The sequence below is a fragment of the Stegastes partitus genome, unplaced genomic scaffold, assembly GCF_000690725.1.
Source record: "Stegastes partitus isolate 25-593 unplaced genomic scaffold, Stegastes_partitus-1.0.2 Scaffold10, whole genome shotgun sequence".
Classification (NCBI taxonomy): domain Eukaryota; kingdom Metazoa; phylum Chordata; class Actinopteri; family Pomacentridae; genus Stegastes; species Stegastes partitus.
Window position 1 is genome coordinate 919307 of NW_007577741.1, and position 24236 is coordinate 943542.

General features: G+C 41.6%; 2 protein-coding genes across 2 annotated transcripts; one reads left to right on the forward strand and one right to left on the reverse strand.

Annotated features, from left to right (window-relative positions):
- The first annotated feature begins 911 nt into the window (after positions 1–911).
- Positions 912–2432, forward strand: LOC103360090 (green-sensitive opsin-like). Its single transcript, XM_008285748.1, has 5 exons — positions 912–1296; positions 1410–1578; positions 1713–1878; positions 1991–2230; positions 2334–2432. Exons 1-5 carry the CDS (start codon positions 912–914, stop codon positions 2430–2432), a joined length of 1059 nt encoding a protein of 352 aa, XP_008283970.1.
- Positions 2433–9780: 7348 nt separating this feature from the next.
- synprb (synaptoporin b) lies at positions 9781–12778 on the reverse strand. The gene is made up of 5 exons (XM_008285759.1): positions 12755–12778; positions 12106–12230; positions 10536–10734; positions 10232–10423; positions 9781–10152 (listed from the first exon to the last, which is right to left on the reverse strand). Exons 1-5 carry the CDS (start codon positions 12776–12778, stop codon positions 9781–9783), a joined length of 912 nt encoding a protein of 303 aa, XP_008283981.1.
- Between the last annotated feature and the right edge of the window lie 11458 nt (positions 12779–24236).

Consider the following 24236-nt stretch of genomic DNA (forward strand, 5'->3'; position numbering starts at 1 on the left):
TTTTTTTTCAAATTAAAAAACAAGGTTTTCTGATGCCGGACATTCATGGAAACTAATGGTGTTGCTGAAGCTTAAGAAAGATAACAAACGGCTAAGTCTTTATTTGATGTTTTCTTTTCCGACCAGTGACCAGTCACCTTTGCGGGTGAGACGCTGAGGTTAATCCGATGGGGATAATGACACCTACGCTTGTCCGTATGGAGGTGGGTGATGAGGGTCAAAGTGCTGCTTGTGGCATGAAACTATTACTGCTAAAACCTTCAACTCAGTGTATTTAAGCAATCACAAAAAGAAAGCAAGAAAAGTAACTCGCTTAGCTCATTGAATTAAATACCACCAATGAATTAGTAGAGTAATGGTTGAGGACCTTCACCTTGTCCCAACACTGTGAGGAAACATAAATGTGTCCTTGGCTCTGGCTGAGGTGCCCCATTCTGAAATGCACAATCCATTACATGTTCTCATTGGTCCATATATAAAGCGAATAAACAGTACAGATATAAATGTTCTCAAAATCAGGAGTGTACCGTTAATGAAGTCGGACTCATACATGTATGGATGTGTTTCTCATGATTCAAAGTTTGATTTGCTTGCCCTTAATATTGTCCTCAAAGTTGTAAAAGTTGGACGCGATTCCAGTCTTTTATGTCACGATACAACAATTCCTCCAGACTTGGGAAGTGAAGCATTATCTGTAGCTCCGGCATCTCTATCCGGTGTTAAGATTGATTACTGTCCTCTTAACCCCTGAACTACCTCACAATCCTCTAATCCCATTTTGGCTGTTTTGGTACAATGGGGTTAGTGAAGGGGTATAAAAACCACACCGAGCAACTCAGGAATCCGTGTCCATCCTCACTACTGAACTCTTCTTCGCAGCGAAAGCTCAACAGACCAACCGACAAGCAAACATGGTTTGGGACGGCGGAATCGAGCCCAATGGCACTGAGGGCAAGAACTTCTACATTCCCATGACCAACAGGACTGGGATTGTTAGAAGTCCTTTCGAATACCCCCAGTACTACATGGTGGACCCGATGATCTACAAGCTTCTAGCTTTCTACATGTTCTTCCTGATCTGCACTGGAACTCCCATCAACGGCCTGACATTGTTTGTGACCGCTCAGAACAAGAAGCTCCGGCAACCTCTCAACTACATCCTGGTCAACCTGGCTGTGGCTGGACTCATCATGTGCGCCTTCGGCTTCACCATCACCATTACATCTGCTATGAACGGCTACTTCATTCTTGGACCCACTTTCTGCGCTATTGAGGGATTCATGGCCACACTTGGAGGTAAGAAATAAAATGCAAAGGAGAAGCAAGAATACAAGAAGTTAGGCTTCCCATTACACTGGCAGGTGTAAAATAGAAGTGAATAACGTATCTGTTACCTGTTCTCTCTACAGGTGAAGTTGCTCTCTGGTCACTGGTCGTCCTGGCTGTTGAGAGATACATCGTCGTTTGCAAACCCATGGGAAGCTTCAAGTTCACCGGCTCTCACGCTGCAGCTGGAGTCATCTTCACCTGGGTGATGGCCATGGCTTGCGCCGCTCCCCCACTTTTCGGCTGGTCCAGGTAACATATCTCTCAATTTAGTTAAATAGAAGTTTGTATTTAAAGATTTATAAATTCAGCCAAAACCAAACGTAATACTCCAAGAAAATGACGGCGTTTTAATCATGACTTTCCTTTTCTTCCACCTCACACAGATACCTCCCTGAGGGCATGCAGTGCTCCTGCGGACCCGACTACTACACTCTGGCTCCAGGCTTCAACAATGAGTCATACGTCATCTACATGTTTGTCGTCCACTTCTTCATCCCAGTCTTCCTCATTTTCTTCACCTATGGCAGCCTTGTGCTGACAGTCAAAGCCGTAAGTTCTTCCTTCATTGTTAACACTTAGTAACAGAACAAGCTAAGCACCATCATTGTACTGTCTGGCAGGATTTACTGAATAAACTATAAAACCTTCTTGCCTTCGACAGGCTGCAGCCCAGCAGCAGGACTCTGCATCCACCCAGAAGGCTGAGAAGGAAGTGACACGCATGTGCATCCTGATGGTCATTGGCTTCCTGGTAGCTTGGACCCCATATGCCAGCTTTGCCGGTTGGATCTTCCTGAACAAGGGCGCTGCCTTCTCCGCCCTGACAGCAGCCATCCCCGCTTTCTTTGCAAAGAGCTCAGCCTTGTACAACCCCGTGATCTATGTGCTGATGAACAAACAGGTTGGTTCCACATATGCAAACAGCTTCATCTTCTCTTTCTTTTTGCAATCCTGAACTGTGCATGCTTAGACTCTGCATTCACTCTCTCTGCTCTGCCTTTCAGTTCCGTAACTGCATGCTGAGCACTATTGGAATGGGCGGCATGGTGGAGGATGAGACCTCAGTCTCAACAAGCAAGACAGAGGTGTCCTCTGTGTCTTAATCCTGATGACCTCCTCAAACCTGTGGACATTTTCCTTACTGATTGCTTCCAGATTTTAAGTGATCCCATCAAAGAAAGTCATGAACTTTTGCCAAATGGATTTATGGATGTAACAAGCGGACTCTGAACCAAACCTGCTAAGGAATTCTGTCTCATCTGTTAATATGTGTAAACTACGAAGTGTAAAGGAATCCATTTGCTGCGGAAGTTATCTTGTATAGCATTTGTGCGTCTGTGTGCGTGTGAGCGCATGAGTGCGTGAGTGAGTGAGGGCGAGTGAACTCAGACACTCAGATCTCTCGAGGCAAACTGTAAATCTGCTGAAATGTCACGCAATCAAATGTGGGGAATTTTCATGTAATTATATGGGGGAGCCTGTGTTTCACTGGTGGTATTTTTATGTATTTAATGAAAAAGAAACAAAAAAAATCCTAGAATGAAATAGATAATAAATGCATGCATGAAAAAAAAACAAACTTGCTGTTGTGTTCATTTAACTCTGACTGGCTGGTTGAACATTTGAGTCCATCTGAATTACAAGGCTGAATATTTGGAGCAAAGAACTATGAGCTGATTCTAAAACTTTGATTAGCAGCTTTCTCCAAGTGACAAAAACAACATAAGAAAATTTGAGAAACTAATTTCGATGCCTTTTGGATCAAGTCTAAAACCTCAATGGTCACCTTCTGACTATATCCTCCTTCTCAGCTTAATCTTAACCCTTAAAAGTCATCGAGTCACAGCTTGACTGTCAGTGATCCTCCTTCCGAGCAGCAGATGGTTTTCATCAGGCTATGATGATGGTAATCCTTTGGGAATCCTCTAAAGCAGTTCCAGGAACAAAGGATATCTCGTGGAACTGCTGCTGGAGAAGTTAGTTGTGTCATGACCCACCCCAGCCTCGACCCCAGCCCTAGCCTGTCTCCCTCTCTGCCCCTCTCGCTCTCTGCCCCTCTCGCTCTCTGCCCCTCTCCCTCTCTGCCCCTCTCTCTTTCTGCCCCTCTCCCTCTCTGCCCCTGTGCATCTTGCCTCTAATCAGGACAATCACCCTCAGCTGCAACTTCGGACTCACCTGCACACTATCACCACTGCTCCTATAAATACTCGGTTCATTCCACCACAAGCCGCCGGATCATAGACATTACATTTGCACGTTTCTGCCGGTCTCCACTTCGCCTCTCCCTGGATTCCCCTGAGCCTCTCTGCCCCCTCTGTTTTCCCTCCTTTGTGAGTATTCCTGGTTTTTTGTAGCTTAGAATCCGTTAGGTTTCCCCCTCTGTTCTTAGTTGGAGTTTTGTAGCTTCGTCCTTGTTTGAATTCTGTTTGTTTCCCACTCTGTTTAGTCTGCACCCTTGTTTTAGTTTTCAGTTTTGTTTCTGCCTTAATAAAATCCTTTTGCACTGAACCTGCCTGTCAGCCTGATCTGTGTCTGCTCCTGGGTTCCCCGATTGCCCCACAAGTTGTTAGATTTACAGCATTTATACTTGCTGTTTATTTTCTTTTTTTTGTAATTATCTACACACCGCTTAATCCTCACGAGGGTCACGGAGGGCTGGAGTTTATCCCAGCTGACTTAGAGTGAAGGCAGGGGACACCCTGGACAGGTAACCAGTCTATCACAGGGCTACACTTAGAGACAGGCAACCAAGCACACTCACATTCACACCTACGGACAATTTAGAATCACCAATTAATGTTTTTGGACTGTGGGAGGAACCCGGAGAGAACCCACGCTGCTGAGAACATGGAGACTCCACGCAGAAAGATCCTGGGTGTCCTAAACAGGACAGGATGTAGCAGGCGATGGTGCTAAACACAGAGCCACCGTGTCGCCCTTTTTTTGTAATTATGGGTAACTTGTTTAAAACAGATTTCCTGGGATGACAGCTGTAGTTTTATGAAAGCTTGGTATCAGAACATCTTATTAGATTACAAAATGAGAATAGTTTTGATTTCTTCAGAGCTCCAGTTATCAAGTGTTGTATTTCTCAGATACTACAGGACCAAAACTATTTTAAATCTATTGTAAAGTAGACGGTATAATATTTAGTAAAAAATAACCAGAGACAGCCTCATCTGTGGGACTGTTAAATAAAATAAAATCTTCCTGAGGGGATACAGGTTGAACCAGAAAAGGTGTTATTTCACATTTTTTTCAAAAGTTTCTGTAGGTGAATTTAAAAAAAACACAAAATATAGAGTAATAATACATTTATTTTGTATAGTGCTTTTCTAGATACTTAAAATCGCTTTACAGGGTACAAGATAAAAACAGAAACAAGCAAGTGGAATAAAAAAGTAAGGTATGAGCAAAGAATGAACCCAACTACCAAATGTCCTGATGACTGAGAATCTTCACAGATGATGATGAAGACATACAGTGTGGTGTTGCGTTAGCGCACTGCAATTAACTTCATCTGGAGAGTCATGAGTAAAGACAAGAGTCTGAGAACATTTTCTTGTATCGCCAAATGCAAAACAGGTTGTTTTTTTTTTCTCTCTCACAAAAGCCTGAATGTTGAGTCTAATCATGTGAATTAAAAAAAAATAAAAAATTGTCACAATAATTAGCTATTTCACGTTGCTTTGGGTTAAATAAACTTCTACACAATGACAATTTGGTGTTCTATTATTTATTTATTTTTAAATCTTAAAGACCTATGTGGCCATATATCCAAAAACAACCCTGCAGCCCAACATATAAACATGTCAACACTGTTAATGCTTCCCTCCACTGACAGAACCAAGGTCATGTTTGAGTTGCTGTGGTGTTATACCGCCACCTGGAGGCCACACTCATAATATGTGACTCTTCCAGTCCGTCTGCAGTGCAGCTCGTCACGCTGTGTGATTTCAGAAAATGTAGGCTACAAAAACTTCAATAGAGGAAATATTACACATCATTTCTACTCCAGTGCAAAAGCAAAACAGTAAATCACATTAAATGCAAATTTAAATGGAATGACATTGAAGCATCCTGCGTTGGAGAGCTTCCAGTTGACAGAACAGGTGAATGATGCCCCCTGCTGGTATATTTAAAAATGTTCGCGCACATGTTCCACGTTGTTCTCCATTTGGGAATTAAAAATCATGGCTGCTTCATGTTCTGCAGAGAGAACTACAAACCAACACGAAGCGCTACACACCACTACAACATGCACAAGCACAAAGGGGATTAATTACATTTAAATATACCCTTCCTCCATCCTCCATGGGCCATCCATTTCATGATGTAGCCCCTTATTTCCTGCTAATAACCTGACCCTAATTGGCACGCTGTTTGCATATGCACCATAATCTTCTTCAAAGAGCCTCCTCTGGACACCTGCATGTGCTCATTCTCTCTGTCAAGAGGCTGGCAGGAACCAGCATCGCCCGTCTTTGTTCTAATTGCTCGGATCGGATAGGAGGAGCTGCATGCAGAGGTCTTAATAACAAACTCGGGGATTACACGGTCTATACTTCCAGGCTAATGTTTGCTGAGAGGAAGAGTAGAAGAACATAATGATTCAGTTAGCAGCAACATGCATCGTAGCAAGAGCGCTTTCAGGATCTTAGTTGGGTTTTAATCATTTTTTAAAAGAAGGTCACATAATATGAACCACTATAATGCGTGTAGAACTTGTTTTTTTAGACCTGACTTGTGCTGATTGATTGTAAAGGCGATTAAATAGCAATTTATCGTACGTGCCTGTATCTTTTCTATCTTTACACCAATGAAAACAGTGGAAATCCAACTGAAATGTTTTTGTCGGATCTTTAACAGGCTGAAAAATGTGTGTCTCACAATGTCATATATTTAAAACGAGACATTTAGCCACACCGGTAGCTTTAGTGCCATGACATTTTAACCTTTGTTGAAAACAAAACCAAAAAAGAAACCAAGCACTGTGGTTGTTAGAGATTAGGAACATAACATTGCAATAAGTGATCAGCTTGCTGTGGAAAAATATAATTTTTACATAACCTCAAAGCACACATTTGCTCCTAAAAGCCTTACAAACACAACAACAACAGCAGCAGCAGTAAAGCAGGATGCCCTCGTCTACTGTGCCGCCATATTACTTTGCATCTCAGACACTGCATCAATATTTTACCTTTTCATCGATCACGAACAATTTGTTAAACATCTGGAATCATAAAAGCAAATAATTAATGTTCACACAACTCATTTAAAATCAGCGCTTTAAAAATACTAACAGTATAGTTTCAGACCATTCACTGCCGGTGGAGACGGAGGAGAGGGTTTGTTGCTGAGTTGTACGGTTGTAGTGCAGCGACTGATAACAGCCAATCATGACGTAAACGAGAGTGTGTTCCTCACAATCTTCACCCTGGAGGGGATTTTCCAAAAGGTCAGTTTTCAGTGACCTAAAACTGTGTTTGCATGGGAGCAAAAGGCCAAAACACAAAACAAGTGTTTTCAGTAATACCCCGGCACATGTGGACACGGTCTGGGCCGCCACGCTGGAGGATCATCTGGGTCGCTGCCTTCACAGACAGTTTAGTGCTTCGGTTGACAAGCAAATATGACAGAAGGTGTATTGACAGCCATGAACGCTACGTTTGTACTCAGTGAATTAAATTACCAACAGAATATCCTTCCCCTGGGATGTGTTAATAAATGTACGATCAGTGCCTCTGATCTTTTCTGGCATCCACTCAAATTAAACTCACTGTCATGGAAAGATATCAACTGCTTCTGCAGTGGTCAGACGGATAAGAGGTTTTAGGTCTTAGTTAGTATTACGTTAACTGTCTTAGACAGGATGAAATAGATACCCCGAGGGATTATCCCTTTGGCCTTTGCAGCCGAGATAATCCTGATACACAGTGGGAAACACGCTTCAGTGTACACGGCTGTCTCCATCACAGTCGGTGTTCATTAGTGACTCCCTCTGCAGATTTTTCACATTTCTTTTTTTGGGATTTCTTCACATTCGCTGCTTTGTTGCTTTTTCCATGAGAATGAAGAGGCTGACATTTCTCAGCACATGAAAAAAACATGTTAGCTCCACAGTGGATTCACCCACTTTTATACCAGAACCAGAGTTTGACTGAAGAAATACACAGAGCTGAGAGGAAAACAGCAAACCACACTTACTGCCTGAATTGAACAGCACGATGTCTTTATCAACAGATGACGTGCACCTTCAAGTGATGTGATCACACACAACATGAGCATTTCAACATATTCTTCATTAAAATTATGAGTCATTGTCTCAGTATGTAACACACAATGCTCTATTGGAAGGTGTATAGAGAAGATATATCACTTTTTTTTTTTTTTTTTAAAGTAACACTATTATGTGAAGTTCCACTAAAGCAGCGTTCATCTTCCATTTGAAACCAATAAAATGTCCACATGTAGACAATCTGGAGCCCTGCATTGATTCTAATACCAGAAAATCCATCAATAATGACAAAGGGAATAAATGGTACAATTAAACATTAAATATTTATTGAGAGAACTGGAGCACATTGGTTATATTTCTGCACCGACACACTGCGTTTTCATACCGTTCGTAGGCTGTATAGTCCAAACTGTGAGTGTTTCCCATTTAAAGGATGGGTAAGAGTGCAAACATATAGAATATATAAATCTCCAGCATCACGTCAACTTTTCATAATGTCAAACAAACATAAACAATGCCAATGTAGTCACAGGAAAGCAGAACTTCACACAGAGATATGAAGTAATCTAATAGCATCTCAATACTCCTGAGATCAAAACAAATGTTTAGGGTTAGGGTGAGGAAATTCTCAAGGCTTTTAATGTAGGAAACAGACATGGAGTAAATAACCACAGGCCACTTAGTCTGTGCAGCCTGCAGACTAAGTGCTAACCACAACATTTTACATGATCATTTTAACAAATAATTTATTGAACATGGTTAACAAATACTGTGTAATATAAAATATATAAATCTAAGGAAATGTAGTGCAGCAGGAGGCTACGAGGGCTTAAGTTCAGGCTGTCATCAACACCGTCCAGCTCTCTGCCTGGTCTGGGTTTCATGTTGCTGCAGTTTCTGGCCGATATGTTTAACATTCACACAAGAATATTGCAAGAGACTGTAATGATGTGCAGGCAGGTGTCATAGAAACTCATGTACAGTCGTGACTCGATAATCTGACACTAAATGTAAAACCTTCTTCTATGTCGGATAGCAAGGCTGTCGGATTGTCAAGATGGAGGTGGAGATACGAGGAGGGCTTGATGCTGGAAGGTTCATTTGCTGTTAATATTCATTGTTCATAGTTGTTATAATAACTAGTGTATTGTTAGAACACTACGCATCACTGGATTTCACGCCGAACTGACCGGTGCGATTGTGCACGTTCCGGCCACTTCCACTCCAGGGCGGCGCTCTGACGGGGTGGAAGTGGCCAGAACGCACAGGCAGTACTTGGCTGCTGATGCTAGTTTAGTTAGCACTCACAGTTCTGTTTCCACCATCGGTGGCGGCGGGGGAGTGGCAGAGACGCTCCACCGTTACCATCAGTGTTTACCTCCATAAACACTGAGCACGCTCACTGCGTGTGATGTCATCGTGTCCTCTTCTGCGCATGCGGGACACTTTTGGGTCGTATGAAGTTCACACAGCAGATCACATACAAGTCGCATTTAACTGGAAATGTGAACGAACTCGCCAAAAAAATGGATTTCACAAGAAAATCCGAATTGAGCATCAAGTCCTGCAGTGTGAACGTAGCCAATCTGTGGGATTGTTCAGTCAGATAATACGCCGTTATCCTGATTGGTGACATTAAATGTCATGTCGGAGTCAGAATCCAAGGCTGTCGGTATGTTAAGGCTGTTTTTTATGGGTTCCGTTAGTTTTTCCTAAAAACCTGTCAGATAGCAGGCTTAGGATTGTTAAGGGTCGGCTTATCGAGTCACGACTGTATTTAGCTTGATAATGATTGAAAATGAATTTAAATTCAATAACTAAATGACCCTCATTTCTCCTGTTTTTGGATGCACTAAGTGTGTTTTTGCCCTTTCAATAACTGGTGTGATTGTTAGTAAAGACATCGTATCTGATGGTCTCGCACACATGCAAGTTGTACGTTCTTGTATTGTTTTGACTGCAGAACAACTGAACTTATCAAGCGATCATTGAGACAAATTGAGCAAATACTCCACGACAGTACCTACTTATTGCCAAAGAGCCACTAAAAATACAATAAAATATACCAATAATAAAAATAATAATAATAGGCAACTCAGATACTCTCATAGTAATAAACTGTAAATGTCTTCATTTCATGGTACAACTGGCTTTAAAAAAAACTTCTACTCCATGATGAACACCATGTGTGACAAACTAAAACACATTTTCATTCACATCTCATTGACAAATATCATGGGCCCTTTAGAAACCACCTTATCCTCTCTGTCATATATCACCGGTTTGCCGAGATACGTCTGCGGTAAGCTGAAGCTTACTTGTGGCTGGTTGATGCTAGCTTGTCTCTGGACCTGCGCACCAAAATCCCCCTTTGACTGATTGAAGCTGTTCTGCCTGGAGAGACTGAAACCCTCCTCCGGCTGCTCGAAGCTGCTCTCGCTGTAAAGGCGCTGTCGCATTTCACTGGAACGTTTCCCAGAAGCGCTCCTGGTCGGGTACCTCTGGCCGGTCTTGTACCAGCCCGTCTCTTTGAAGACGAACCAAATGTTCCCGACCCAGAGGACCACGTTAACGAAACCAAAAACCTGAAAACAGCAAAGACAGACAGGTGTAAATGTCTGGTTCTTTCCAGCTCTCTGTCAGATCTTGTCTCTGAACACCCACCGCAGACGTGTTGAGACGGGACCACAGAGGCTCCTCGGTAACTGCACATTTGTTTTCCTGAGATCTGCAGGCGGAGATGAGGAGGAGCACCTGTGTCGGGTTCGTGGCCGTCTTGATGTCAGAAAGAGCTTTGGCCCAACAGCAGCTGCTGACCAGCCACATGAAGGAGAAGATGACTGTCACCACGAAATCCTGCCACAACAAGAGAGGAAGTCACACCAAAAACTTACATACAAACTCAGCACAATCCCGCTGTAACCTGAACCTATTTAAGGACCGTTAGAGGTGCTGAAACCTCACTGACCACAAGTGGGCCTCTGTTGTGCTTCAGGTACTTGTTCTGGTAGAAGACGTAGACGATGGTCGCCAGCAGCGAGTACAGGAAAGCAAAAACACCCACGGTGACGAAAAACTGAGCAGCCGGGGAGAAGTCGCCGTCCAGGAAGAGAATCTCTCCTCGTTTCACGTCGCACAAGGGAGCCTTGAAATGCACTTGGTGCAATCTGCAGGAGGAATAAAATAACACCTTCTTTCTCATAAGATGAACAAAAAACTTCTGAACTGGCTTCCAGAGACAAAAAGGAAAAGTCGTTCTGGAACAAAGCTGAAATAATACCTGTAATGAGGGGCAGTTCACATGTAAGACCGTGTTGTGGGGCATCAGTGAGTACAGCTACTGTGTGGCCGTGACACTGATTTAATTACTGGGTAAAGGAGTGCTGGGTGTTCATTAGCCTACTGGGGTGCACGTAAGGCATCAGCTTGGGAAGAATATAATAATAAATAAAAATGGATTTCAGGCAATTATTGTAAAAACAGAGTTTACACATTTGTCTTCACATAGTGCAGGTTTAACAATGTGATCCACAGAAACATTTAGCTACCAAATCAACTGCATTATTTGGATCGTGCTGGTCAGCTGATACCTCTGGATTTCAGTATTCATGCTTAAATTTAGCATCACTGCTGTTTAAAAGAAATAAACTGAGCACCTTGTGTTGTCAGCCTGGATAACTGTGCAGTTTATACGTCACAATTATGGGTTACAGGGAACGAGCAAAGTCAAACCGGGTGAACTGGTAATTAGACACTGGCTGACAGTAGATCTGTAGAACGGAGGCGGTTGATCACGCTGAGGTACAACCAAAGCAGAACCCCATCTGTGTTCACCTCAACCTAAACACTACACAGTCCAGTCCGAACATACTGGAGAGCAATCTTCAAAGACAAACAGTAAAACAGCTTTACTTATTGTAAAAGTAAAACCATTAGCATCCGTTGCAGTTTCATTTAATTCAAGTATGATGGCATTTTAAATCAAAATTGTACAACTGCACAACCTGAAAGACAAAAATAATCTATATATATATACATTACAGTGTGACTGACCCTCAGAACATTTTGTTTACATTATTTAACCCTACAACACGAAGCAGTTTTGATGCTGCAAATTTGCAGATACACTGATAAAATAGTGACACAACGCAGTAACGATCCACCAAAGCTTAAGTCTTAACCGATAAGACTGGAGGCGCAGTTGTGTCTAATGATGCCGGGAAACATTTCACACTCGGGGATGTTAAATTGGGTCGAGTTCTTGCTCAGCTGTCCAGCCTCCTGACCTTAAATTGGGTGAAAGAGAGCAGCTCTTCTGTTCAGAGGCTGACAGCACGCTCCAAGAGAGGTGCAGCTTTAAATCTTTTCTGTCTCTTCTTGAAATAATTTAAAACAAAATACTTATGAGTTCATTTAAATGATCCATACGCTACTTATCTAATGAGATCAGATGCAAAATATTAAATGTACAACCTTGTTTTGTGTCATTAAAGAGTCTTTGATTGGACGTGATGTCAAAGAAAGAACGACTACTTCACCTGAAAGGATAGCCAAAATCAATGTTGATGCTGCGGTTGCTGTGCCTCCTGTCTGCACAGTCCACTTTAACCTGGAGGTGACCAGAGTATCCTCCACATGTTGCAAAAGCACAAATGGCAAAAATCTGTGGGGAGAAAGAAGAAAAAAAAAGAAATGGAATCACTACCAGCTCATAATTCATTCATCTGGATTCACCAAAAGCGTTTTACTTCAATCAGGGTGCGATCGCTGCTTCCTGCATTATGTATAGACATCAATAAATTACACTATTAAGATGTATAATTGGTTTGAAAACAAAACCTGAATAATTTAAAGGTTGGAAGACAACTAACGGAGCTGCTCACTGTGCCCTGGAGGGAGGCCACAGCGGTACAGTGAGATCCAGTTTGTAGATGTAACACACAACTCTGGACCGTTTTGTCTTTAGATTTCAAGTCAACAATCTTTAATCTGTGTCAGCAGCTCTGAACTTTCTTTGAAAACATCTGCCAAACTGCCAAACCAGACGAATACTTGATCAAATTGTGTTTCACTTCACTTCACAAGAACATGATGATCACACCTCTGAACATGTTGTAATCCATAAACTACAATCAGCACCACAAGTGACGAGAAGCAGGCCAGACTAAAGGGATAAATGGAACTTACCGGAGCGAATATAACCATACACATTTAAAAATCAAAGAGTCCGACTCGGCACGGTGCTGACAGCTCCAGTCATCAGGTTGAAATGTCACAGACGCAGACAGAAAAAAGCAGCGCGACTCTTCCAGCCGAGGGGAGGGCTGACAGGAGGTGTCTTCCCCGAGGAGGAGGCTTTCCGTTAGTCGTAATAAACTACCAAACTCGAATTGAAACTCTCGTACAGGCTGCATCAGAAACGTGGAACAAGAGCAAATATCTGGGGCAGTGTTTTCATCATTAATTATTCCTCTGAGCTAAATCTGGTGGCTGCACAGAGTCAAACATAAACCATGGGGTTGTGTCGTGTTGTTTAACTTTACTCTGATCACATTGTGTGCAGCTGGGAGGGAAACAAATGGTGCTGAATATATATATAGGAGCCCAACGAATGAATAAAAGTAATGAGTTTGTTCCCCGTCTGAATTCATCTCGTGATGATGCATGGTGATGTGTTTAATCTAATATACATTACTGCAAACCAATTCCATAAGATGTGTTTCCATAGTAACCTTCCTGGATGTTGAATAAAGCATGACTTTTTTTTTTCTGACTCCTCGGCAGAGCGTTTAAGTTGATCAGAGGAACATGGGTTTAAACATGATTTATCATCCAAAGCGTTCAGATTTTACTCACGCTGTGATTGAAACAGCAGAAGCCATAAGTTTGGCTGCTTAAGGGCACACTTTCATTTCCATGTGGTTCATGTAGAACATATGCATCACTGTGAATCTCATATCGTATCTGATGAATATATTGATTGCATTTCCCTCAACGACATATGAGCCTCATTAGTTCTTGGTTCAGAGCTAAACATCATGTGATTTCATGCGGTTTATTAACTTCCAGCTCAGTAAAATTTCAGATTATATTTAACTTTGGATTCTAATCACTGAAGGATACTTTAATTACATTTCATTTACTAAAGATCCACTCCTATTTAGGCCAGTTTCTCCGTTATAAAAAGCCTCCTGCTGACCTCTTTTGGTGATAAATGTGTATTACAGATATATTTTTAAGCAGGGATGAAATTGGGGTTGAGCACATCACCGAGTAAAATTAGTAACGCACCAAACTGCAACCTGGATTTCAGCGATACAATAAATCAGGAGGTGTTGCAGACGCTGCATCAGCGCTGAGAAATATATCACGCTCCGTGTTCATGAGTACAAAATGTACTTACTGGGAACCGGAGATGGATGTTAGATGGCAACTTCTTCCAAGTTACAGGTGTCAAAGTCGTGCAACTGCCACGATCACACCTATCATCACACACTTTACAAAAACGTGGTGCTTTGAGAGACAAAAAGTACCAACAAATGGAAATAATAAGATAGGATAAAGGTAAAAACAACACGGGACAATAATAAATGAGGATAAATGGGAGAAGTATATGGTAAAGTAACTCAGAATGAAATTAAGATTACAAGATGAAATAAAAAAAGTTAGAAAGAGAGAATCACATCACACCGGATTATTGAACTAATTTGGCTGCACAATAAAATAACTGCTTATAGAGCTGTAGTTTTTCAAAGTAAAAGGCCTCTGAGCTTCATTTGTGCTGCCTTTAAACTGGATCCATCATCTATACACCGCTTAATCCTCACTAGGGTCATGGGGGGCTGGAGTCTATCCCAGCTGACTCAGGGTGAAGGCAGGTTCACCTGGACAGGTAACCAGTCTATCACAGGGCTACACTTAGAGACAGACAACCAAGCACACTCACATTCACACCTACGGACAATTTAGAATCACCAATTAACCTCAACATGTTTCTGGACTGTGGGAGGAAGCTGGAGAACCCGGAGAGAACCCACGCTGCACGGGGAGAACATGGAGAGTCCACACAGAACGATCTCGGGTGTCCTCACCAGGACGTGCACCGGCGACCTTCTTGCTGTGAGGCAACGATGCTAACCACCGCTCCACCTTGGTCCAAACTGGATATTTGGCTTCATTTAAAGCTGCTGCAGATTTGACAGTGACATTAATTTGACAGTGACAACGTAAATAGATCTTAAAATATCTTGTGAATCACTGGAATCCGTACAAAAGTAAATGGGCCACTGGAATCTTAAAAGTAATCATCAACAACAAGGGCCGATTTTAGATTGAAACACCAAAAATACTGCCTCATAAGCGTCATTGGAAGTCTGTCTTGAGGGCGCTTTGATTACCTAACTCCCTCGGGCAGGAGTTTGGCGTTAATGACAAAGTGATCAATCACATTTTGTTGAGCCAGAAAAACAGTGTTTGCCAGAGGAGCTCAGGCTGCTATGAGCTGAAAAATGGCAGACTTTGTTTAGAAGGCTCTGAAAACCACTTGTGAAAGTAATGGATACCCAGAACGGGAGACAGACATCGTGACAGGCTGATGGGGACATCAAAGTGATATAACAACAGAGGTGGATGCAGCAGTCTAGACAAGAAGAGACACGAAAACAATCCTCAAAGACAGAGATGGTTCGCTTCTTACTCTTGCTTCTGCAAAACTGTCTGCGTTGGGCTCATTCGTTGGCTGACTGGATGAGATAGTGGAGCAGATCCACTGAGCAACATCCAGTTGGTCTTCTGACTGCAAGAAACTCTGGTGAAGGTTGCAGGGAACGTATTGCAGTAGATACAGTGAGGCATCGCTGGATATCATCAGTGTGGCAGTGCAGAGAGGTGTGAGCTAGGAAGTGGAACCAAAGAGAAATATGTTGCTTTTAAAAAAACATCACACGTGCAGGTTGTTGATGCATCGTCTGGGCTGACGGAGGATATATTCTGTCTGGTGCTGTTACATCAGTTACAGGCCGGCGTGTCCGTACCGAGAACAACACGTCTCAGCGGCGGTGGGAGAAATATTCTGATTGTTTACGAAAGAACGGGCAAGAGGCAGCAACACAAGTCCATTAAATATAAAAGATAGAAGCACTACAAGTGAAGGCGAAGAGATGTGTGCTGGAACAGGCACGGTTATGTAGAATCATCTGTGTTTTTACTGTTAGGTGGTTGGATCATTATTGATGTGAGCGGGTTTTGCAGCACATACAGTCGTCCTCAGATGTATTCAAACCCTCCCGTTCAAGAAGGAAAGAAACAGCTGAAATAAATTGAAATTGACAAAAGCAATAAAAATAAAATAAAAAATTTACGAAAATCCTGACATTGCTTTTGAATTGTGGTTCAACAGAAATGTATTTTTAAAAGACAACAACAAGCAAACAAACATGACGGGACCCATGAACTATTATTTAGTTGAACAACCCTTTGAGCCAATCACTGCCTTCAGGTGTTTCCTGTAACTCTCAGTCAGACACCTGTTGACAGGTAATCTGGCCCACTGCTCATCAGCAAAGTGCTCTAATGTAACAGATTTTATTTTATTTTTTTAAATGATTTTTTTCAATCAAAATTCAAAAGCAATGTCTCATTTCACTAAGTTGGAATTTAGCAAATTTTTATTTATTATTACTTTTTTCAGTTTCTAATTATTTGAGTGATTTTTGTGAATTCTGCCTTTTCTTTAATGGAAGACGACGACTGTGCTGTAGCAGCTGGTCAAGCTGTGGCCTCATTTAACTTCTTCACATACTGATGGGTTTACATATGATTTGTATTTAAACCATAGTAAAGCTGTGAAATAGATGCATAAAGGGGCAATAAAATGATCCTACTGTAGGTCGGGCACCTTTAAGGACCTGTTTGGAGAACTTAGTGCCATCTAGTGGTGACGTTACAGATTGCAAACCAATTAAATTCTCCTCAGCCTCCTCTCCCCTGCATAGTTAGATGGTGGCTGCTAAAAACATCAGAGGGCCTCTCTGCAGGACCACGGTGGGACTCTGTGGAGGAACCTGCTGCCTCTGTAGACACAAAGGGCTCTGGGTTCGCTACCAAAACCACCACAGCTCTTGTTTTCATCTGATTATACACTAATAAAATCACAATTATGAATATTATATCGCATTTCTGCCAACAGATCCAGATAAATCCTACACACCGGACACAACAGTAGTTCAGTAGATGTAGCTTTAACGAACACCCTAATGATTACAGAATCCCTCGTAGATGTCATCTTAGTCCACGATCCTGCGAGGAGCAGCCTAACACTTTGTTGCCAGTAGCAACCGCTGCTGACAGTTCTGTCGCCGTGACAGACTTCCATCCAGCCTTTTGTCAGATGTGCAACCGAGAAAAGGCTGACAAGTGTCTTTTATTTCCTCCCCAAATGTCCTTGCTGGATGACTATTTACAGGTACTCGTCATATGAAAGCTGTTTTGCAGCGTAATCTTTTCTTTCAGAGGAAACACGCTGCTGGAAAGTGAGTTATGCCATAAAGCGAGGGTGTCCGTGGTGAAAACGTGCACGGGGTTTTGAAGCCGGTACATGACAGAGGAAACAGAGAGAAGCGTTGGTTTTTACTGTGATCTACAGCCGCCGGCGTGCTTTACAGTCTGTGTCTTTCGATTGCCCAGGCTGCTGCTGCTGCAATAACTTAGCTCGGCCTGTAATTAGGTTTCCCTATGACAGATTCACTGCTAACGAAGCTTGTCATTGACCCTTTTTATGCAAGGCACGTTGGCATTTTACAAGTGCAAATGTTAAAATCAGCGATGTCTGGATTCAGCTGTTCTCGTGATGCGCATGTTGTCACACTGTCGTGGCTTCCTGGAACACTTGAGCAGAACAAAGCAGAGGTCAGACGGTGGAGAAAGGCAGCGGTGACCTCCAGGAAACACAATAGCTGGTGGTCTTGTCGGCGCTGACCTTTAGTCTTATGATTGACATTTGGGGCCTTTGAGTGAAAGTGAACCAAAATATCTGTGTAGCTGCTTGGCATTAGCATTTTTCCGTCGCTACATGCTGATCAGGTGACTTTTGATGGTCTTCTTGTCTTGTGGGTGTCTCGTGTGATCGTACCATTGAATTTGAATAATCCAATTATGTTATCACACTTTCACATTTCTGTCTTCAGCCTTTACAGGTGTGTTTTGCCAACTGCACGGGTGGAAAATATATTTATTGTGAGACAAACACAGTTGTAGGATTTCACAGATTTTGCTTTTGTAATATTTATAATCACATTCAATCATATTTGCACTTCTTGTTGGAAAATGTCTCGCATGAAAAGGGACTATTTTTTACAAAACGAGCTCGTGGAAGTTACACTGTGGTGTCTCATCATTTAAAATATGAAAAAATGTGTTTTGCTCATTTGCTACCAACTGAGACTAATCTTATTAGTGATGTAGTCAAACATTTGCTTTGTTTGCAGCCTCGGTTATTTAAACACCAGCACTCGCGCCGCCCTTCGGTTCGGCGGCCAACAGAGGGCAGTGCCTAGCCGTGCTGACTGAGGAGAAAATCTCTGGAGCTGCAGTGATGAGCTCTTCCTACTTTCTCGCTGCATTTGATCTTTCTTCCCGCTCCACAATTCAGTTGACAAACGCCCGCCGTATGCACAATAAGCTAAATATACTGCAGCTCATCTACTGTTGTGTGCACTGGTTGGATAAATTGTGTTCTCCACTTGATGAGAGGACTGCGCTGGTCTAACAGCTGTAGGGTTTTTTCGTCATGTTAAAGTGGTGAGGCTCCAGCCTCTCGCTGCATTATTAATGAATCTTTTTCTGGCATCATCTCCCCTCTCTACCCTGAAAACTGTGGGAGGAAGAGACAAGCATAAATCTGGTGGTTGTCATGAGGCCTCCACCTATCACCGAACAAAACAACATAGTCCACGCACACAGTGTCCGATGAGTTGATGCACATTCCTTCCCTTATTTTTCTTATCTGGATCATGCAAAAATAGAAAATGAAACCAAAACTCAGGCTGACTACATGCTGTATGTTTTTAAAAATGACATTTCTGTCCACAAATTGTCAAAAACAGACCTCATGTTGATGACATCTGTGTTTTTTTGCTGCGAGAAAGAAAAGGATTAATCTGATGAACCGAGAGACTATTTGAGACCTGCTGGGACGCCACCTCAAATGCACCGCAAGACTGATGTCAAGAAGGGAACATGAAAATATTAAAATTGCATTTTCTATTTTTTACTGTGGGGGGCAGGCATGGAAGGCTGCGTTATGTAAAAGGATTTGTAGATTGTTAATTTCTTCTAAATGGGTTTCTCTTTTCTCCATGTACATCCCATTTCCATTTTGAACTGTGAAGCATTTCATCTCTGCAAACCGTAAATCTGGGCAATTACACATTTAAAAAAAAGAAAAAAAGAAAAAGAGCAGGATCTTAAATATCTTAAAACACCACTTTGCGCAGATGTAAATACATTCCTGGTGAAAATGTTGAGCGTCATCGTTTGCTGGGTGTGAAGTCCTTTTCCGAGACGGCTATAGTAGCTGCAACGCTGACACTGACCCTATTCCATCAATCTCACATTAAAAACGCTCCCAGCATTTAAATATTTCAAAGAGCTCTAGAGAAGCTCTGAGCCTCAGTGTGTGTGTGTGTGTGTCCTTTTCCTTCTACTTTTTTTTTTTTTTCTTTTTAAATGCGGTTGAACTCAGAGCTTACTGCTGATGACTAAACACCAAGCTGATGTCTGAAAGGAGGAAAAGTACTGTAGCTCTGACTGACATGAACTCGAAGATAAACCTGCTGTGGCGAAAGAAAAAAAAATAATCGCGCCTTCCTTGCGTCACTCTCTCACTTACACATCTTTAAGAACATGCAGTCGGTAAGGCAAACATGGTATGCACATACACAGCGAGGAGAGTCATGAATATATTATCGTGCAGTTAGTCTGTGATGTCTGGTGCATCGCTGTGAGCTTTACATATGCTGTCTGTGCCGAGTCTCCAAAGACGTCCACATGACAGGGTGAAAAAGACACAATCGCACACGTGTTGAGGCAAAAAAAACTAAACCTCTGGAGTGCTTTCTCTTTGTATGATTTCACATTTTCCTCAGCATCTTTTATTCTGTTAATTGCTTGCTCTCCACATTTAAAATAAAATGCGACTTAAAGAAAAAAGAGGCGACACTCAGACGGGCATCAGGTGTGATGACAAAGTCAGCCAGGTCCCCGCGGAGGACGGCTATAATTAATAATGAATTTCTGGGTTAGGGTCAAGGGAAGTTCAAATGATTCATCTCATCTCCGCTAATCGGAGGCTCGCTGGATGCCGGTAAAAACTCTCAGCAAGCAGTCGAGGTTTTTTAGAGTTATTTTCCCTCAGGATTAATTAGGCAGACGTGTGATGTGTCACGTGAAAAGCACATCACCTTAAACTTCCTAAACTCCAAAGTTAACGATCCATTCAGCAGAAGTTGAGACAATAATGTCACCGCGAGCTCCGTTAAGCAGCTGTTCTGGAGCTTTCAAGCATCAGATGGAGTTTGTCTCATGTTCAAAAGCACTTTGGGTGTTTTTTTTTTTCTGTGTGGCTGTGGCTCAGGTGGTGGAACAGGGTTGTCCACTAGTCCCAAGGTTTGCGGCCTCTCCTCGTGCTGAAGCGTCCTTTGGGTAAGACGGCAAACCTGAAGCTGCTCCCGATGGCAGGTGGCACCTTGCACGGCAGCTCTCGTGTGAATGGGAAGCGTTGTAAAGCGCTTCGAGTGCCACTAAGGTAGAAAAGCGCGATACAAGTGCAGAGCATTTGCATATATTCAACATTTTTATGCTAACAATAGATCACAGGGCTGCTTGTTTGTGGCAAACCCACAGAGGATTGTGGCCTGACTCTGTAGCCCCACAACTTTTAGTTTTTAGTTTTCACAACCTCCCCGTTCGGCTCTCATCACGGAGAAAGAAAAACTCTACAAGAGACCGTCTCTTTCCAGGAAACACAACGGCTTCAGTGGCCAGAAATATTCGTTTATGTTTAAGTGACGAAGATGGAGCTGAAATGGACGCACAAAAATGTTCATTACGGGTCAATCAAAGGTTCAGTGGAAGAGTTGCTAACTGAGAGACTTATCTAAAATTCATGGACATTCGTCTGACAACAGAAGTCCCATATGAACTACAGGTTTGCATGTTTTGCTTGAAACACAAACGACATTTTAGCCGCGGTTGCATGACGGAAAAAGAAGAATTTTCTTTTCCACGCCGGCCTTTGTGTTGTAGTACCCTAAAGAACATCAACATTTAATGTGTACACACTCAAGCTGAAGTAGAAGAGCGGGCCAAAGAACATCGGTCAATTATTAATGTTTAAAAGGTTCAGAGGGAATCTGTCGCTGAGGTTAGTGCTAGACCTCTCCGAGAGAGCTCAAGAGTGTGCAGGAGCAGAAAGCTGAAGGTGAAGCTGGAGTCTGCCAGCCTCCCACACAACGGGAACCGACTGTTGAGGACCTAATGAGCTGAGGACTACGGGGAACACAGGCAACCTTCATGCTCAGTATCCACAAGGACAGACGCAGGGAGAGGAACCTACAGCCAGTGGACCCAAAGCCGGGGCAACAGGACGGCAAAAGTGGATCCGAGGAGTCCTTGAAAGCATGGTTACCTGCAGGGAATTTGCTGGTCAGACGCATAAAGAACATCTGGAGCAGCAGCTCGTCAGTCCAGCTGTCAGATTCTATTTAATCTGAGAGGTGAAGTGCGCTGGGCCGCCGCTCATCCTGCTGAGTTCACAGTGTTACAGTAGAGCTGTCGTGGCGCTCTAAGCATTAGAGGGGAGGGGGAGGTAAACACGCTGCAGGGTCAGAGGGGCGGCGAGCGGTAAGGAAAGATGGTTTTAGTGGCCATGCCCGAGAGTAAAAGTGTTTTCTAATCACCGAGAGGGTTTGCAGCTCTGTTTACATTCGCCCGGCCTCCTGAGGGCTGGCTGCTCGGAGCTGGAGCAAAGTTATGGACAACATGGCCGACGGCTCGCTGTAGACCTGGGATGCAGCAGCGGTGAAAAATAAAGTCTTTAAAATGAACTGTAAATGTTCAAGCTGTCATCTAAACTGTCCTAGAAGCTAGTCGTAATTAAACAGTGCAGTATTTTAACATTGCAGATCTGATTTTAAAAAATATATATAAACATTTGACCTTTTGATGTTTGGTTATAAGATTAAATCCACATAAAAATCACACCATGAAACTAAAGACTCTAAATGGATTTAAGACATCTTTATTTTATTATCTACACCCATCTATGGAGTAGTGAGGGTGCCAAATTACAAAAATAGATCAATAAAAGAATTTTAAGAAATAAAAGTGGGAAAAAATAGAAGAATGAATAAAATAAAAAAGAAATAATGTGGCAATATAAAGCAATATTAATCAAAAATGAATCCATAAAAGAAAAGTAGAAATGTAAAGACAAATAAATAAAATAATAAAATAATTTATGTATTATTATTTTTTATGATTTTATTTTTTGTCTTTATTTAATAGAAATAAAATAAATACTTTTTATTTTTATTATTTAATTTTTTTGTCCTGATATTTCTATAATATCAAGATAAATAAATAAAATAATAACAAAAAAGCATAAATAAATTATTATTATTTCATTTATTGCACTTTATATTTCTATTAAATAAAGACAAATAAATAAAATAATAATAAATGATAATAAATTAATTATTTTTATTGTTTTATTTATTTGTCTTTATATATCTACATTGTTTTTTTTTAGCCTTTTCTTTTATGGATCCATATTTAATTAATATTGCTTTATATTGCCACATTATTTATATTTTATTTTTATTCTTCTTTTTATTTCCATTTTTCTTTTTTTATTCTTTTATTGATTTATTTTGTAATTTGGCACTCTCACTACTCCATCCTCTTCCTGCTGGGATCTATCAATAGCACCAGTCATTGATTACAACAGAGAGTAATGCTGGTCATGAATTTCAATTACCCCTTTTCCACTAGCGCAGGACTGGTGCCCGATTTAAAACAGCTTTCAGGCATTTCCATCTAAACGCCAGCATTTCACCCCCCAGTAAGTTGCTGGTTGTAACTTGGACCGCTGGTGTTAATGGCTGTAGGAGCAAGAAATTTGCCGCCATTTTGGTGAAATATGAGCATGGCCATTATAAAATTCTTCCTACAGAAATGACCCCAACTTCTGCTTTCTAACTTCTGGTTCTCAGACCTGTTGAGGCCAGTTCTCAAAGCCAGAACTGTCTCCGCACCAGCAGAGAGACAAATGAGACCTAATGGGAAAAAGACAAATGACGGCACATTTATTGTTCCGAACCCGGGAGCAAAAATAAATCAGAGGGGTCACGAGATGATAAACAAGACAGAAGAACATAAAACATATTCCTGCCGCCCAATCTCTTTTTTATTTCCACTGACTTTTTTAATCTTACTTTTAGCTCCCCGGGCGTCCGAAACTCATTTCAAATGGGTGAACGAAACAACACTTTTTGGGTGAACAGCTTGAAACGGGGCCTGTGTGAGGAGACTTTATTTTATTTTTTAGAAGGTCAAAATCCAAAACAGTCACTGCATTAAAGGCAAATAAATCCATTCAGAGGACTCAGAAGAAAAACAGCAAGAGGCGGCCGGTGAAAGCAAAAGGCGAGCTTAACTTACAAAAAGCAGGTTCAAGGTTACGCAAACCAGGCAGACAGAACAAAGCGCAGAATGTAGAGCAAAGGCAAGGTTCAGAAAATAAATAAATAAAAGCTGGGAAGTTAAGGCGCTAAGCATAAAGGCAACCAGGCAGAGGAGTGGAGGTTAGATGAGGGTATTCATACTGCAGAGGCCGACGAGCAGAATGTAATCAGGTGAGCGGAGGGGAGGGCGGATCAGGTGAGTAAAGAGGTGGAGGAAGGTCTAAAGAGACACGAGAGGGCATCAAAGAAACACAACAACCAGAGTGAATGACTGAAGACATCAATGAGAGAACCAGGAAACTGTGACAAAGCAGAGGAAGAAGCATTAGACTTGTCAACCCGCTCAGGTGTGGCAGCAGCACATCAACCTGACACAACAGGACAGGCGGAGTTACTGTACGCTGTAAAAGATGAACTGTTTTAACTGTATTTAAAAAAAACAAAAACAATTCAGTTATTTTACAGATATTTCCTGTTTTTGTTAAATAACAGAATTACATAATTAACCTCTTAAGACCTGAGCTCTTGCTTGATATGCATTTTTTACTCTCTCTACTATTTGATCTGATCAAATAGCAAAGACAATAAAAAATTAAAAATATAAAGAAAATAAAAATATATGAATTAAAAATATATATTTAAAGACATTTTTAAATTAAAAAAATATAAAGAAAATTTAAGAATTAAAAATAAAATAAAATAAAATACTGTGGTAATATAACCCAAATTGTGATGTCCATGCATGTGGATGCCAGATCTTAAGAGGTTAAAGACTAGCATAATCACAGAAAAAGCCATTAATTTACATATTCACCGTGAAAAGGAAAAACTGTAAATAATGTCCACAACAAACATTGGTATTTTTATAAATATGAATTTTTTTTCATTCTTTTTTTTTTAAACAATATATGACAATATTTGACAATAAA